Below are 18,269 nucleotides of genomic sequence, written 5' to 3'. Positions count from 1 at the left end.
ACTCCAGATATTTCTGCATAGGTAGTGTCACCATGGATGAATGACCACAGAGATGTTCAGCATGAGGTTTAGTTTTATTCATTTAAGACTATGAAGTTCATGACAAATGACCAAAAAAAGTGTTACAGCTTCCAGATAATAACCCAATAACTGAACCATACAAAAATTGGTTCTAATGTACTGTTCATGTACTTGGAAATATTTTGTCTAACTATATTTGGTAATATAAAACCACTGAACTCTAAGGCCACTCAGTTGAGTGTAAATGCTGAAAGGACACAACTAGCACCTGACCTCCTAATATCTCCAAGATCAACCCTCAGAACATGGTGTTTATCCTAGTGTTGACGTCCAAGTGTCAGAATAAAACACACAAATTTTAGCTACTTTTTAGAAAATTCAGGGCTTTTTAAAAAAAGGTGTGACTAAAATATAGGATCAAATTCTTGGCACTTATTTATACAATTAGAATACTTGTTTGGAGATCCATATGGGAAATAAACTTTAATCTGGAACTTGAAAGTGTTTCTGTATACAAAAATCAGTATGTAATGGCCAGTATACAAAATCATGTATAATGTTTAAAAATATAGCTTGCCTTGTGTTATATAACAGACTTCTAAATTCCCAAACTCGATGCTGGTGTGTAAAATTAAGACTGTCCCTCTGATTACCTACGAATGAATGAACAGAATATCCATCTAAAGATGGTTAATTACAGTGCATGCTAACAGTGCCGGTTCTGTAAGGATGATCATAAAAGTAGGAGAAACTCTTAATTTTGAACACATACAAAAATCAACATAGAACATTTTCTTAAATATGCACATGCACAGACAGGCACGCACAGGACAGTACTAATAAAACTAGGCTCAGGATAGCCCCCACCCTCAGTGGGAGACGGGCGGCATTACTGGGAGATGGGGGAACACAGAGCTGATGCCTCCCCTCTTTGGTCCATGGCGTTCTGCAGCCTGGTCAGGTCCTCTAGCTCCTCTAGCTCCTGGAACTGGCGGTCGGTCTTGTGGCTGACCAGTGAGCGGTAGAAGTGCACCGCAAACATAATGAAGATCACACCGAAGGGTACCATGATGGAGGTGGAGGTGATGGCAGCTGCCACGCCTGCGGAGATGGTGTTATTCCTCTGCTCTCTGGGTCTAATGGGCAGGAACTTCACCCAGCACAGCAGCACCACCTCGGCCAGGAAGAGCAGGGTGCCGATGACGGTGGAGAAGGCCCAGGCCAGCTCGATGTGACGGTGCATGCGCTCGTGGGGCGACTCCTGGACAGAGTTGAGGTTGTGTACGTTGCTGACGGCCTCCAGGTTAGGGAGGATACAGGTGCTGATCATCAGGGCAAACAGGTGCACAGCCACCAGCACAGTGGTGCAGGCACTGAATGCAATCAGCAGCCCAGGAGGGTAGTCATGGCTGGTGTCCAGCTGTACCTCCACCATGGCAACCTACAGGCCACAAAGCCCCACACACAGACACCCACACAAACCCAAAATGACTGCAAGGAAACATACAGTAGCGATACAATCTCCATATCAAAGGGTAGCATTTGACTCAGTTCCTGTCACTTGATGCTGACATCATCCCTTGACGGAAAAATTATGGCTTTTCAGATCATTACGAACATTAAATGAAAATAACCATGCAAAAACGTTAAACAGCAACATTTATTGAGCAGCAAAAGTGTCGGTTTAACTCGGTCACTGACATGATTGTAGATTTTGGTGCAGAGTGGAAATACCCCGCATCGTGATGCGCTAGACTCTATTCTCAACGTGCTTCACTAATTTATACTCACGTGCTGCAGTTTCTCTCCTCAATAAGAAGAGATGCAGCTTCCTAGCAAGTCTGGCATAAACAATTGACAACAATCGCGTGCGTTATCTTAGTAAACAAAAACAAAAACCCTCGAGGTGTCCAGATGTTACAGTGAGATCACCGCAATGACAGCGCAATCCCCCACGTTCAAATGACAGATTTAAGTTGAAGACAGAACTGATGAGAACTAAAGTGGTATAAAGTGAAGCGCCGCGCATTCACTTATAATCGTACACATCACGACAAGCGCGGTCCGTGTCAAGATCGGAGGCCTGCTTACCATTGCGAACCCAGAGAGAAGAGCCGAGGTTCGACTGGAAGCTTTGAGTTTGGCCCGGCTCAGGTAGAGCTTCCTCCAGGATAGCGCCTGCAGCGAGTGCTCGCTTCGACTCATCGCTCCTGGACCGCCGCACTTTAACTAATGGACCTTTCACAATTTAACACCGCGCTATTTTGACGCGTTGAATAAATGAACGGGGCGATTCAGGTTCGTGAGATTCTGTCAAACCTCAGCATTTGGATCGCACACGCTAATCCGCCGCAAGTCCAACGAGACTCATGACGGAACTCAAGATCAGCTGGCTACTCCGAGCGAAGCGCAGGGCGACGGTGTGGCTCATTACCCACAAGTCACTGCGATATGGAACGCCATTTGGCTCAAAACGTCTAGAATGACGTCCGTGTTAACACGTCAAATTTGGACGTCTTAAGACGTACAAAAATGCCGTGTTAAGACGTTACTTTTTGACGTCTTAAGACGTTTTAACGTCTTAACACGACAAAATGTGCCGTGTTAACACGTAACTTTTGGACGTCTTAAGACGTTTAGATGTTTAGACTTCCATACTATTGGTGGCCGCCAATATACCCACCCCTTGTTGACGTAGGGCTTACGTTTTAGTCACATGGGCTCTACGTTGCGGTGACATGGCCTCTACGTTGTGGTTACATGGGCTTTACGTTGTGGTCACATGGGCCTTACGTGGGCTGGTTCTGGGGCTACGTATCTATCACGTGACTTAGATGAGGCGGTGAAGGTGCGTTTGGAATAGTCCATGTGGGTTTATTTGCGCAGGTAATTTGGTCGAGTAGAGAACGCGATGGCTTCCAGGAATTTTTTGAACGACTGCCGTAGAACATTTTTAGAATGTACACGAGTTTTATCGTCGGATGATCAGCAACTTGATAATGTACAACCTGTTATAACTAGGTATGCTATCAATTAGTACAGTGTACAAAAGTTATTTGATATACTCTGGTTTCTTCACATAAATGTAGTTGTGGCTTCATGATATTTTAAAGTGAATTGTATTTCATTCTGAACCGAGTTCATCAACATATTTGTAGTAGAAAGTAGAGAACACGGGTCATGTTACGACAGTGAATTTATATCACGTTTTATGTGACTGAAACTGATTGGAGACTATGGCCTCGAGCATTCGCTGGGCCAGTGGCCGACTGGTTGAAGCCGAAGTGGCTGATAATGCTTGGACTCATCAGTGAATTAATTCAGGAAGCTAGCAATCAACAACAACATGGTAAGTTTGCTTGTCAAATAAAACAGCCGCTATGTAATTTTTGAGTCGATAGGATGTATAGATTTGAATGAATTTAAGTTTTAAAATGTTTAAGCCCCCCATTGAAATGAATGGAGGTTTCAAATTACAACTGCGAGTTACCGTGAGGGTGTACAGGCATGAAAAATTATCAAAACTCTCCTGGATAAACTGCTGTAAAATCCTTACACCTTCACCTAGAAGCTCCATTTAAATTTTAAATGGGAGAGAAACTTGTCCTTTCTGGCACGCCGGGATATCTAATCATTTGATCGATTCGTTTTAGAGTTATGAGCATTTGTTTGGCACTAGGCACAGAATACTGCTCCATTAGCTCCCATGTTAATTTCTCAAAATCCGAATTGTCATTTTGGGGTCAAACAATTACACCAAAATCATCACCAAGGGGTCCTCTCTCATACAATCTCTTCGGTTAAGTGATAAGTTAAATATGTCCCGAACTACGAACGTTTGTTAGGAGTGTGCAAATCACATTAAACAAGCCTTCTCCACTCACAGTAACAGAGATTAGTTAGTGTGAGGAATGTCTCTCCCCCTCCCCCCACACACGCACGTGCACACACGCACATCTCTCGCACACACTGTTGACAACTCTTCTCTTTTATTTTAACATTAATACAAGCGAATTCACTCAACAGAAGTAAATTTCCTCTCTCATTCTCACACACACAACTTAAAGAAACAGTAACCCAATAATATTACACTACATCTCCATATACACCACACAGACACACACATGCATACATCTCTCATACCCACTACACATATACACCATACATACATACATCTCTCATACCCACTGCACATACACACCACACACACATACATCTCTCATACCCACTACACATACACACATATACACCACACACACATACATACATCTCTCATACCCACTCCACATACACATAAACACTACAAAGACACACACCTTTCATTCCCACTCCACAAACACACACACACACACACACACAGATATACACCACACACACACATACATATCTCATACCCAGTCCACACACTAACACACACATACACCAAGCAGACATCTGCAACCCTTATTTTAGCTTAGGGTTGAATTGTCAACAGTAACTAACTTAATAACGGGCACACCTTTTCAAGCCCTATAGTATTTCGTTCAGGAAATGCATTGTTCTAGTTAGCTTTGTAACAGTGTTGTGTTCAAATGCTCTCCAGCTGATTTCATAAATACGTTTATCATAGATAAAAATGTAGTTAAAATGTATAGAATGTGAAAAGGTTAATTAAGCTTATTAACTGATTGTGACACCCTTAGCAGTAACAACTGCAATTGAATGTTTGCAAAAATATTTCTGTATAAACTGTATAACCAACATATGAAATTCCAAAGCAAATCATTTTACTTGGGCTCATTGGTTTTTCTATTTCAAATCTGAAGTTGATTTGTTTTTTCCATTTTCTGTTATTTTTATTAACTCTATGTTACTTTCTCTTGGGCTTTTCCTGGTTTCACTGTACCACGAAGGGCAGGACACGTGGGGAGATCAGTGTGTCAAGTAACACAACAACAGTTGCAGATGTTATAATTTAACTGTGTATCAAGAAGCACAGTGAAATGACGGTTAAGGTATGTGTTGATAGGTCTTTTTTTTAAGCCCTTCTATGAAACATTTGTGAATTGTTCTGTCTACAAATTGAATAATGAACACGAAATTTTGGAACTGCAAATCTAATTGCACACCAGTAGGATGTAGAATAACACATGATATATGTGAAGACACTGTCTTGAACTAACACTGATGCAGCATCACAAGGAAGCTAATATGCTCGCAGTAGAACACTGCTTAGCTCTGATCCATTAGCTAACAGAAACCTGTGCTAATTTAGCTCTTATCTGGAGTAGAGTGCATGATGGAGCATGATCTGTGATTAAAAGTGGTGGCCCCCTCCATCCAAATTTTTGTGTATTTTGGACATTTAAATAGGAATTTCTAAGTGGAAACACATTACATTTATATATCAAGTAAGGGGGTGGAGTAACTACTTCAAGATACGGTATAGTGCAGCTTGGATTGATTTAAATTATTTGCATAAAATCACAGTTTTGAAAAAAACATACATGATTCGTGTGTTAGTGTAGTCCTTTTGTATTCATATAACACAGCAGTTGAAAATTCTAATTTACTAGCCACATTTTTGGAATTGCACTTAAAATATGTGAATGAGTTCTGTTTGTTTTAGTATCTGATTTATGATTTGTTCACTGTAAAGCAGTTGACTGTATTGACTGTATTTTACTACTGTAGCACAGTATTAAAATATGTCTTTCCCTTATCGTAAAACTAATCTGCATTCTTATACACTTTGTGTTTCTAGACAGTACAATCTATCTTTCCGGGACCGTTACACAGCTCTATCAGATGAAGCACTTGACAACCGTGTGCTGGAGATTGTCTCTGCCAATGACGAAATAGGACCTGAAGCTGTTGGGGCTCGGTTTGCTGGTGAAGGCGTCCTAGTCCAGAGACGACGTGTTCGTCAAAGTGTAATCAGGACTAATCCTAAAGGTGCTGCTCTCCGGACTATGTCCCACAGGCTTCACAGAAGAACATACAGAGTGGCAGGACCAAATTCACTGTGGCATATAGATGGAAACCATAAACTCATTAAGTAAGTAGCAATAGAAACTGTTTTACTTAAGTTGATTTATTTGCACCAACTGTGTCAATAGCCAATGTAAAGCTAACTCTTTGATTATGAAGTTGGTTCATTGTTAAGTTCAATCTTGTATAATCTTAGGGAATGACAACAATATAAATGTAAATGGGGATAATGTCTAAAGTCTGTGTCTAGATTAGTTCAGGTCAGGACTGTGTGTCTAGGAAGGAACAAAGAGTACATCTGTTGCAAAGAAAATGCAGTTTTTGCCTAAGACATTAGGAAATGGATGGGAACAGGGTTAATGGAACAAGATGGTATTAGAAATGGATGGGAACAGCTCTAAATGTAACTGTTGAATCATAAATTCAATAGGTGTCAAGTCTTTAAAAGCAACAACTACTGAACTGCGTACCACTTATATCCATATAGTAACAGGTGGAGGCTCATTTGGGACCTAATCAGGTCAAACTGCAAGAATGGAATATTAAAATGTAGGGGCAGCAGTCACCCAACCTCCAATTCAAGGCTATAAAAGATGGTTGCTGTATTCTTTATAATAACTGTTATTTAAGAGTCTGGTGTAATGGATTGGAATCTTTATACTATTACAAAAATAATCATCATCATCCCAACTATCATTTAAGATTTTTGGTTATATGTTAAAACAGGAGAATAAAAACACTACTGTTTACCTCTTGCACATACAATGCTTGCCCAAGTTGGTTGGATATAAAGATGTCTGTTAGTTATAAGTGGGGGATATTGGGGGACTAATAATGACATTATATTAAGTGTGAATTCATTTGAATGCAGCAGTGATCTTCCCCCTCCCCCCCACCCACCACTATGAAAGCCCAACCATAGCATAGAGGCGTAGTCCTCATTGTAGCTACATTCAAACTATTTGTGTGAATAGCTTTTAATTTAATGTGTTTTTTTCTTCTTCTGTCACTCCCTGATCTTTTTCCATATTTTTTAGGTGGAGAATTGTGATCCATGGAGGTATTGATGGTTACAGCAGACTTGTGGTGTTCCTTCATGCGTCGAACAACAACAGAAGTTACACTGTAATGCAGGGGTAATCAATTAAATCTTTCCGCGGTCCATTTTTGGCAGATAGTTCAGACCTTAGGTCCGGGTCCGCGGTGGCGAACGAAAGTTGTTGAGCGGGGGGGGGGCGTAACACTCAAATGGGTGGTGAACGTAACACTCGTCTGAAAATAAATTCTCCGGTTTAAAATACAGTCTCCCGTTAAAATTTTTTTGGCATTTGGGTCCGTATCCAGTTAATCAGGAATGTGATGATGTGATTGGGTCCGGACAGGACGGCGTTCGGGTCCGGATCCGGACCGCGGTCCGCCATTTGGTGATACCTGCTGTAATGGATCTGTTCATTGCAGCGGTCAGCCAGTATGGTGTCCCTTCAAGGGTCAGATGTGACCATGGAGGGGAAAACAATGTGATGTGTCTCTTTATGGATGTCTTCCGAGGCTCAAGCAGGGGAAGTGCTTTACGAGGGAGGAGCCCTCATAACCAGCGCATTGAGAGACTGTGAGGCGATGTGTGGAGAGGTGTTACAAACGTCTACCATTCATTGTTTGTATATCTGGAGAATGAAGGAAAATTGGAATCCAGTAATGAAATACACATCTGGGCTCTTCACTTTGTTTATCTCCCTCGGACAAACCGTGATCTCAGGTTGTTTGTTAGTCAGTGGAACCACCACAAGTTAAGAACTGCTCAACACATGTCACCGTATCAGATTTTTGTGCAAGGTTGTCTGTCACAACATTTGCAACATCACACTGGCATTCAAGGTGTGTTTGCAGATGAACAGATGCAGATGAACAGACAGTGCCAGGGGATGGTCAGGAACCCGTTTGCAACAGTTGGATTGAGGGCAGCGGAGGGCCACGGGGCAGGGGCGGCCGCAGTGGAGGGCCACGGGGCTAGAGTGCCTGCCTTTGACTGGCCTCAAACAATTGATGTCCCTGTTAATCAGTTTATACCTACTGAAGAACAATTGGGACACCTCAGGCAAAACATAAATCCTTTGGGGAGTGCAAGAGACAATTTGGGAACTGATATTTTTGAACAGGTACTTAACTTCCTCTCTTAAATATGATACATATGCCAGTTATACTGATCTCCCGCGAGACCTCTCTTTGTTCTATTTACCTATTGTGTTAATCTTGATTGCATCTATCATTGGTGTCTCTCTCCCCTCGATCAGTGACATCTATACCACACGCTGCATCCGCAAAGCCACCAGCATTGTGGAAGACCCAACCCACCCATCACACGGTCTCTTCACTCTGATGCCGTCCGGCAAAATATACAGGAGCATCCAAGCCTCCACCTCCAGACTCTGTAATAGCTTCGTTCACCAGGCAATCAGGCTCCTCAACTCCCATACACGGAACTGACACACACCAACACTGATCTGTCCCCACACACGCACTGAAACCCCCCACCAGAAATATTTGCTGCTCTCCCACAGGACCTAATAACTACCTCAGAACCACTGTGTTCATGTATGTTCCATATGACACAGTACATCACTTATCTCATACCACATTGCACTGCACCAGCACTTTACACCATGTCTCAATTGTCTCTGGCCTGTTGTATTTATTGTAATGTCTTGCTGTGAGATTGCACATTTTGCACATTGTTTTGTTACCCTGCCGCACTTTGTTGTACTGTCGATTTGTGTTGCACCATGGTTCCGGAGGAACAAAATTTCATCACACTCTGTACCTGTGCTCAGATGTAATGACAATAAAAAGCCCCTTGACCTTGGTGCGCTCCTTTGACGTAACAACCACCCGGCTGGGGCTATCTTACAGTCTGCCATATGGGATTCTCCCCCGACAATGTATGTCTGTATGTAAATTCTTTAACACCTCAAGGGGTGTGGTTTTTTCTGTATGTAACCTATGTGTTGGTAGACTGTCAGATTACTTTGGAATAAAAAGCACATACAAATAAACTTCATTCTTGGAAATCCCCACTCCTGTTTCTTGAAGAAACCAACGATTCTTGCTAAACAGAAGACAATACCCATGGTTGTGATTAAACTGCTACTAGCTCACATCTTGATGAAGTATAACTTTTACCAAATATGTTCTAAACTGTTAATGGTGTAAGTTATTTCACGATACCAGGGTAGTGAGACAGAACAAATTGATATTAAATCTATGATTGTCATGTTAATTCTTTGTATATGGCTATAGGAAGCTAATGTAAAAATATTGGTTGAGACTGAGGTCATACACACATACAACTTTGAATTAATGTCATTACACTAAGTTTTAGAATAAGCAAGCAGTCTCAGTCACTTGATGTTTATTACAAATGAACAAATAAATTACAGTTGAATACATAAACTTCAAAAGCATTCTGTAAATAAGAAATAAAACAAATTTTGGAATATCAGAACCATTTAAAAAATTCATTAATATTTCAGTTATTTGACAGCAGAAATCTATCAGAAATTGAAAGTTTGGATAGTAATGATGGTGAAGATGTAGAGTGCATGTCTCTCAAGAGTAGATAAGTGTAGCTATCTGTTAAATACTGGTACTCTAACACTCCCATTGTTGTCCATAAAACAATGTATGAACATATAGCTACTTTTATTATTTATTCCAGGAGATGAGGAAGTACCAGTGATAGGACAAGACGTTGTTCTTGAGATACTACATGATGAGGAAGGATCAGGGCAGGAAAATTAGGAAGAGATTGTTTTATATTGTGAAGGTGATCCTTATGCTAGCCTGACAAAGAACAAACGTCCAGTGGCATCTACTTGGGAAGATACTTTACTTACTTTACTTTACTTTTACTTTATTGTCCACCGAAGTGGAAATTTGCCTTTGGCTTCTCAAGAAATGTACAAATAACAACGTACCAAAAAAAAAAGGGGGGGGGGGGGCACACACAATGCAGTGCAACAGTTACTAGGATCCTACCAACCGCGCTAATCAGATAGTACAACCAACTAAGGAAACAATAACCATATATCAATAAAAGTAAAATCACAGTAAATAAAAATACAATCACAATACATCAAAAACAATCTACCCAGACACTGATCCTATCATAAACATCACTGAACCATTAACTCCATATGCTTACTTCAAATGATACGTTCCACAAGAGATGTTTGAGCTGATGACCACCATGACAAATGTCTATGCTGAAAAAACTGCTGTGAGGGGCTACAAACATGCATCAGAATCAGAATACTTTATTAATCCCAGGGGGAAATTGCTTTTGTTACAGTGCAACCATTTGCATATTATTTTAATAAAACACCTCTATAAAATATAAAAATATGTACAAAATAATAAAGAATAAACATCCTAATATTCAATTTAAAATAAAATGTAAAATAAGTAGGTATTGCACATAATATGTAATAAAATAAAATTAAATTAAATTAACAATAAAATAAAAATAAACTGAAAATAAACAGTAGTGTCCTGTATTGTGTCATGTATTGAGGGAGGAGTTATAGAGCTTCATGGCCACAGGTAGGAATGACCTCCTGTGACGCTCTGTGGTACATTTTGGTGTGATGAGACGAGCGGTGAATGTGCTCCTATGTCTCATCACTAGATTGTGTAGTGGATGGGAGACATTGTCCATAATGGCATGCAGTCTAGACAGCATCCTTCTATCAGAGACTGCATCCAAAGAGTCCAGCTCCACACCCACTACATCACCGGCCCTGCGTATTAATTTATTGAATCTGTTGGCGTCCTCCCTCCTCAGTCTGCTACCCCAGCATGTGACGGCATAGAGGATAGCACTCGCCACCACAGACTCATAAAAGACTTTTAGCATGACCTGACAGATGTTAAAGGACCTCAGGCGCCTCAACAAGTAGAGACGACTTTGTCCCTTTTTGTAAAGGGCGTCAGTGTTCTTAGCCCAGTCCAGTTTATTATCGATGTGGACCCCTAGATATTTATATTCCTCAACAGTGTCTACACTGACCCCATTGATGGACACAGGGGTCACTGGTGCCTTGTTCCTCCTTAGATCCACCACTAGTTCTTTTGTCTTTATCACATTGAGCTGTAGATGGTTCAGCTCACACCATGTGACAAAGTCCTTCACCGTTGTCCTGTACTCATCCTCTTCACCCCTGCTGATACAACCAACTATTGCAGAGTCATCAGAAAACTTCTGAAGATGGCAGTGCATCAGTGCATGAAATAGAAGCCCTTGTAGGCTTGCACATTGCAATGGGAGTTCTGAGGTTTGCGAATGTACTGGGAATCGTACATGCATCCATAATTTCAACTAATTTCTCCTTGTTATATATATTACTTTTTCATAATAAGAGATGTTCCCCAAAACTTGGATAGCATTTTTAGTCTATTGATCAGGTTTATGTTCAAAAAGGGAAAAACAAACAAACCATAAAATTATACATATTGTATAGCATTGCTTTACAACAGTTAAGACCCACCATCCACTGCAGTGGACATAAAAAAAATTACTATAAAAGTATTATATTTAATTTTTTTTACTGAGTCTTGTTTTGGAGTTCATTACAGACAGAAAATTGCATTTGTATATTTTTTTTCCATTACTGGAACATAATTCGGGTCTGAAGGGGTTAAAGAGAAGGGGTTCTGTGTCCTCTTTGCTCTATTTGCTGCTTTCACAATGGGGGCGGGGCTTTTTGGCAGTGTTTGGATTTCTCCCCTCAGCAATTGATGAAGTGGTAGCACCCAATTTTAAACGTTGTGTTAAGACGTTAAAACGTCTTAAGACGTTAAAAAGTGACGTCTTAACACGGCATTTTTGTACGTCTTAAGACGTCCAAATTTGACGTGTTAACACGGACGTCATTCTAGACGTTTTGACCCAAACGGCGTTCGATACTGCGAGAGCGACTGGAGCGCCACCTTACAGCGCGTGATCTTTGTACGAGTGACGCATAGATTGTAGTTTTTGATATTAACAAAGTGGCTCCACGTTTATATTAACGAGGTGCTTGCCTGCATCTCCGAGGCTTTGGAAAAGATTTGACATTTGGGGATTCACGATTGCATTCATCGGGCAAAATAATTTAAAACTAATATATAAACTGTCTGCCAAGGAAAATGTTAAAATCGCGATTAGGGTGGGTTCTAATCTTTGATAACGCATTTTCAAAATAAAAATAAAGTTCAATATCTAAATATGGTATTAAATATGGAAAATAAATAAGAACTTCACATCAGCCTTACTTCTGTGCGTCCATGGTGGAAGAAGGCGAGCTCTAGAGACAGCAGCAGCGCGTGCGTGCAAGACCGCTGGGCTGGGGACACAGAAATAAAGGAACAGTCGGTTTAATTGCGGAAAAACGTTAATTGAAGCAATAATTCGGGGGAAAATCATGATCTTTGCAGTTGCAAGTGTGAGAAAGACACACGTACTCTTACATTGACCTTCTACATAAACACGACGAGTGACGTCCCAGCAATGTTTTGATTCTGTTGGGCGTGACGTCACCACCACACAAAAATGGTTCCTACTTAGTTTTTCATACAGCAATCAAAGTGTTTGCAACTTTAAATGTAACATTTAATCAAAATGAATCGCTAATGAACGCGGGTGAGAGCTGTGAACATGGAGACGTGCGAGGAATCTGGACGCAAACTGGTGTGTAGTAAAAACAGCGTCCTTTTACCGACAGCTTTCATCGAGACTTTCAGTTAGATACATCTGCATTGTCGCTGGCCTGAATTTCACCGCCATAGAGTTCGTGCGAATAACGGCGTACGATCGCTGGTTAAAAACCGTGCGCTTATACATGCTAGTGGTAGTAATAGCTCGACGTAAACAAGTAATTACACGTTTCCTTTCATAAAGACACTGCCGATGCTCCAGTCATAACATCGTAACATGTAACCGTGCTTCGTTATAATAAAGCATCTCCGTGCAGAAGTAAACCAGCGAAAATAATCATCAGAAAAGTTGCGATTTAGTTAACCATGAGTTAGCACATTTATCTTAATTATTTGATATGCAGGCGATTTGTGGTGGACGCCACGGCCTACAATTAACAATCTGCAGCGATGCTGAGCGCACGTGCCAGGAAACGTTTGCAGACAAGCTGAAATCCGATGAATTTACGCTGGTTTTGCCTTTAACTTGCCTGTCCAAAGCGTAAAATGTTATTAATCTAACACGAATCACTGAACAGCATAAGTAACATACGCGGTCTGCAGTTCAACTGCATCATTTGTAGCCTAATTTAAATGATCCTCTTTTTGAAAATGAATTTCTATGGGAGCAGCGTTCCATCGGCCGAAGGATGTACGACGAAAATGAGGATCTGTCCGATGTGGAAGAAATCGTAAATATCAGAGGGTTTAATGTGGAGGAAAAACTTCGAAGCGAACATTATAACAGCAACTTCGTCTGTCACATGGACGGCAAAGGTGAGATTTTACACGTTATATTAAGGTGTTCTAGGCTTTCTGGGCTGCTTGTGCACTGCAACATCTATAGATATGTGGGGACTATATATCTATAGATATAGACATGCTCCTATAAAATGGTCAGGACCGAACCTCTGATCCTGTGATCTCTGTTTTACAGATTTCACCTATGAGTACGTTCAAAGAGAAGCGCTTCGCGTGCCCCTGGTTTTCAAATCTAAAGAAGGGCTGGGAGTCAGGTGCGATGGTGTGCTACATCTAACTGCTGAACATGCAAGCGTTTCACAGGCTAACTGTGGCATACGTTTTTGTTTCAGAATGCCAGATCCAGAATTTAATGTGAGTGAAATCAAAGGACTGGTTGGTAAGTATAGGTGGTAACGTACTCGGTTATTAGTCTTATCTTTTCAGTCATTTTTGCTTTTCACTGTAATCCACTTGTAATAAATGCTGCATGGAGTTGAGAATAATAAGAGTAGGTACAAGATATGGACAAAGCACAGTTCTTCAGGCAAGGAAGAAGAACCACGAGGGTCAAATAAGTGCTGTGACATGTTTCCTCCTGCTGTAGCTGGTAGCATAGCCATGTCAGGCCATGCCCTGCACTGATTTAAGGTCTCTCTGTTCCTGGCTTTGCCCATGTTGGCGCAGGGAAAAAAGTACATGTCAGGGTCATTATATTAGTCATGAAACCAAACTCGACATCACATTCAGAGCCCAGGAATGGAGATGAGCTGAAAACCATTGGCGTGTAGGAGAGCACGTGAGGCACACAGACAGCACGCTAGGTGTGCAGACAGGCTGCAGGGTGCGCAGACAGCGTGCGCAGACAGGGCACGTGGATGGTGTGGAGATAGTGTGCAGGGAGGGGCTGGGTTGGAATTGTGGCCAGCTCCTGTCCTAATCAGCTGAGTTTAGTTCGACCACTGGTCTAACACACCCAATCCAGGTAACGGATGCTTGCAGTAGAACTCAGGTGTGTTAGAAAACGGAAGATCTCCAGCACGTGTTGGGCACCCCAGACCTTCATCATCATAACACATCCTCCTGCATGTATAAGCATTTAATTCCAGACTCTTTGGACTGGCTCCCAGCGAGAGTCATGAACTTTGATATGAAGATCTGGCCAAGCTCTGCTCCACCCAGTTACTATGACCATGTGTTAGGAGTCTTGCTTGGCACAGCAATGTGATTATTCATGTATTAATGTTCTTGATTTATTCTCTTTTATGAAATCAGGAACTTAAAAATAGAGTCCCCAAACCTTGTGCCTTTACTTGGATATCATTACCAGAAAAATAACCTCTCAGCACACCTACAGCATCTCTTTAGAGGAGAGAGTAATTATGACCTCAGTAACTCTACCTCTTGACCAGAAATAGGCATTTCATAATTTTTAGAAAGTGTTGTTGAGATGTTTAGAGTTCTTCACTTTTACCCATTGCATATTAACTTTTCTGCTGTTCTAAAAACCTTGACCGTGGTGCTCAGACTGACGCTCATCTTTCCTCTGTGAGTTTTTGATCCTATGCATGCCCTCTGGTGGTGGGGCTTAAGAACTGCAGGCAGCAAGACCTAGACTTTTACAGGTGATAGTTTGTTTAATCATAACAAGGATGTGTCTGCGTGTGTGTGTGCAGGAAGCCGTCGAACAGTAGATGTGATGGATGTCAGCACACAGAAAGGCTCAGAGATGAGCATGGCTCAGTTCACTCGTTATTATGAGACCCCAGAAGAAGAACGAGGCAAACTCTTCAACGTCATTAGCCTGGAGTTCAGCCACACCAAACTGGAGAACCTCATCCAGAGGCCCACTGTGGTACAAAACAGTCTGCACAGCTACAACCAGCAGCACACAACTCAAACCAGCACCATGCAGCCACAACCAACACCACATAAACCAGCACCGCACAACTCAAACCAGCACCATGCAGCCACAACCAACACCACATAAACCAGCACTGCACAACTCAAACCAGCACCATGCAGCCACAACCAACACCACATAAACCAGCACTGCACAACTCAAACCAGCACCATGCAGCCACAACCAACACCACATAAACCAGCACCGCACAACTCAAACCAGCACCATGCAGCCACAACCAACACCACACAAACCATCACCACACAACTCAAACCAGCACCATGCAGCCACAACCAACACCACATAAACCAGCACTGCACAACTCAAACCAGCACCATGCAGCCACAACCAACACCACATAAACCAGCACTGCACAACTCAAACCAGCACCATGCAGCCACAACCAACACCACATAAACCAGCACCGCACAACTCAAACCAGCACCATGCAGCCACAACCAACACCACACAAACCATCACCACACAACTCAAACCAGCACCATGCAGCCACAACCAACACCACACAAACCATCACCACACAACTCAAACCAGCACCATGCAGGTTTCCACAATCCATAATGGAGTTCGTTGATAATAAAGTAGATGATTGTTCTTGTTTCCTGCACAACACACCTACAGGTCTTCATATGTCAGCCATTTCATATCTGTGGGTAATCAGGGTTGACAGTAATTTGTGATGTCACCGTGATTTCCCTGGACATGGGATGTGAGGTGTGTGATGTGTTTGCAGGTGGATCTAGTGGACTGGGTGGACAACATGTGGCCACTTCATCTGAAAGAGAAACAAATTGAAGCCACCAACATTATATCTGAGATGAAATATCCAAAAGTCCAGAGGTAAGGCTACTACAGCTTATTACTACACTATGACATTATAAAAACATCATTTAACATTATAAAACTTTTATTCTTTGAGCTTTTTTGATACCAGGCGCTCTGGCCAACTTGTCAATGAGACTTTAAGGGACTCAGGTTCTGTACCCACCTGGACACTGAGACTGTAGAGAGCTCATGTACACCCTAACCCCCCGTCCACACCCTCACTGCCCTACAGCTTAACCCTGTCCACACTCACACTGCCCTACAGCCTAACCCCTCCCACACTGCCCTACAGCATAACCCTCCCATACCCACACTGCCCTACATCCTAACCCCTCCCACACCCACACTGCCCTACAGCCTAACCCCACCCCCACCCTGCCCTACAGCCTAACACCTCCCACATCCACACTGCCCTACAGCCTAACCCCTCCCGCACCCACACTGCCCTACAGCCTAACCCCCCCCGCACCCACACTGCCCTACAGCCTAACCCCTCACGCACCCACACTGCCCTACAGCCTAACCCCTCGCGCACCCACACTGCCTTACAGCCTAACCCCTCCCGCACCCACACTGCCCTACAGCCTAACCCCTCCCACACCCTGCTCCACAGCTGCTTGCCCAGCTTGCTGTGTGCAAACTCTGGCCATGTGGTATTTGGTGCAGCTTGCTGTTGGACACTCTCCCAGTGTTCTGCCACAGGGCTCCCGCAGGTTGCTAGGCAGCAGAGTTCTAATGCCACAGAGGGGTGGAGCTTCTTAGCTTAACTGCATAGCTGTACCAGCCCCTCCCTCCATGCACCCCGCCCCATTCTCTTAGAGGGCTGGTGGCTGTGGGGATCACCTGTAGGCTGCAGCCTGTAGCAGAGAGGGCGGAGCCTGTTGGGGTGTAGGCCTGTAGCAGAGAGGGCGGAGCCTGTTGGGGTGGGGGTCTGTAGCAGAGAGGGCGGAGCCTGTTGGGGTGGAGGTCTGTGGAGATGCACTGTCCAGTGAAAATGGCCACAATGCTGTTTTCTGAACAATGTTGTTGTGTGTTTAACACCTAACCCTAGGTGCAGTTGTAACCTTCCACAGTGTGATGGTATTGGGCTGAAGTTATTGGGGGAATTTTTGTGTCTGTGGTAAACATGCGAGTACGCCCTAAAACGACAGAATTTCCCCTCTCCCTCTTTCTGCAGGTATTGCCTGATGAGCGTGAAGGGCTGCTACACTGACTTTCACATTGACTTTGGTGGAACGTCTGTGTGGTACCATGTCTTCAGGGGGGAGAAGGTGCGTGGGCCGTCCTGCTGGGTGCAGACCCAAGTTCTCACGCTCCACCCACGCTCCTTAGCTGAGGGGTGTGAAACGAGACCCAGAGTGTTTCCTCTCTATGTCTTTAATCTTGGGCGTATCTATGCTTGGTGTATTTCTGATGAACTGGTTAATAAAGTGCTTCTGTAGCTCTGCTGTGTATCTGCGGCACTGAGGGCGTTTGCTCTCATCGTGTCCTAAATGGGGGGATCTGCTCATGGGGACTGATGCGGTCCCAGAAAATCCGATCAGAACCGAGCGGATCACTGGGGGCTGCAGATGAGTGGATGTCTATTGAGCTCCGTCCTCTGGTGTGTGTGTGTGTGTATGTGTGTGTGTGTAGGTCTTCTGGCTTATTCCCCCCACTGCTCGTAATCTGGAACTCTACGAGGACTGGGTTGTCTCGGGGAAACAGAATGACGTGTTCCTGGGAGACCGTGTGGAGGGGTGTCAGCGTATGGACCTCAAACAGGGCGACACCTTCTTCATACCCTCAGGTCAGAGTCCTGCAGCCTGCGTGTATTCTAACCCACATCACGTATTACATCTGGCAGCATGCAGAGGGCCTTTAATGGCTGAAGAGCATGTGAAGGTCCAACATCTCCGGCCATCTCTGGTCACTCTGCACACGTTGCTCTCCTGGAGAGTAGATCAGTTACAGAATAAAAAAATGTTGTTGATGTCTAACTGCCACATTCAAATAGCTTGAAATACAGCTAGCTATTCAAATAGCAAGAAAGAGGAACTGAGCGGTGACAGAGGGTTGTGTGTTT

General features: G+C 43.1%; 2 protein-coding genes across 6 annotated transcripts in view; one reads left to right on the top strand and one right to left on the bottom strand.

Annotated features, from left to right (window-relative positions):
• Window positions 1-55: 55 nt before the first annotated feature.
• orai1b (ORAI calcium release-activated calcium modulator 1b) lies at window positions 56-12,533 on the bottom strand. 3 transcript variants are annotated; one of them, XM_077019902.1, is made up of 3 exons: window positions 12,487-12,533; window positions 12,298-12,368; window positions 56-1,462 (listed from the first exon to the last, which is right to left on the bottom strand). In XM_077019902.1, exon 3 carries the CDS (start codon window positions 1,454-1,456, stop codon window positions 911-913), a length of 546 nt encoding a protein of 181 aa, XP_076876017.1. In that variant the 5' UTR covers window positions 1,457-1,462; window positions 12,298-12,368; window positions 12,487-12,533; the 3' UTR covers window positions 56-910. The 3 variants fall into 3 exon arrangements, with proteins under 3 accessions (XP_076876017.1, XP_076876018.1, XP_076876016.1); XM_077019903.1 differs by having other exon boundaries at window positions 12,493-12,530; XM_077019901.1 differs by lacking the exons at window positions 12,298-12,368; window positions 12,487-12,533 and adding an exon at window positions 2,113-2,727.
• A 7-nt stretch (window positions 12,534-12,540) lies between these two features.
• The window catches only part of kdm2bb (lysine (K)-specific demethylase 2Bb), a 13,030-nt gene continuing 7,301 nt past the window's right edge, over window positions 12,541-18,269 (top strand). For 2 of the 3 annotated variants that reach the window (XM_077019896.1, XM_077019895.1), the window contains exons 1-8: window positions 12,542-12,712; window positions 13,350-13,494; window positions 13,655-13,733; window positions 13,812-13,858; window positions 15,135-15,313; window positions 16,113-16,219; window positions 17,382-17,475; window positions 17,840-17,993. In XM_077019896.1, coding sequence (XP_076876011.1) covers window positions 12,680-12,712; window positions 13,350-13,494; window positions 13,655-13,733; window positions 13,812-13,858; window positions 15,135-15,313; window positions 16,113-16,219; window positions 17,382-17,475; window positions 17,840-17,993 — 838 coding nt within the window. In that variant the 5' untranslated portion in view covers window positions 12,542-12,679. Of the gene's footprint in view, window positions 12,713-13,349; window positions 13,495-13,654; window positions 13,734-13,811; window positions 13,859-15,134; window positions 15,314-16,112; window positions 16,220-17,381; window positions 17,476-17,839; window positions 17,994-18,269 lie in introns of all 3 variants that reach the window. The other variant, XM_077019894.1, reaches the window with a different exon arrangement.

Source organism: Brachyhypopomus gauderio, chromosome 10 (assembly GCF_052324685.1).
Source record: "Brachyhypopomus gauderio isolate BG-103 chromosome 10, BGAUD_0.2, whole genome shotgun sequence".
NCBI classification, from domain to species: Eukaryota; Metazoa; Chordata; class Actinopteri; order Gymnotiformes; family Hypopomidae; genus Brachyhypopomus; species Brachyhypopomus gauderio.
The sequence above is the reverse complement of the archived record's forward strand: the minus strand, read 5'-3'. Positions and strand labels throughout refer to the sequence as shown.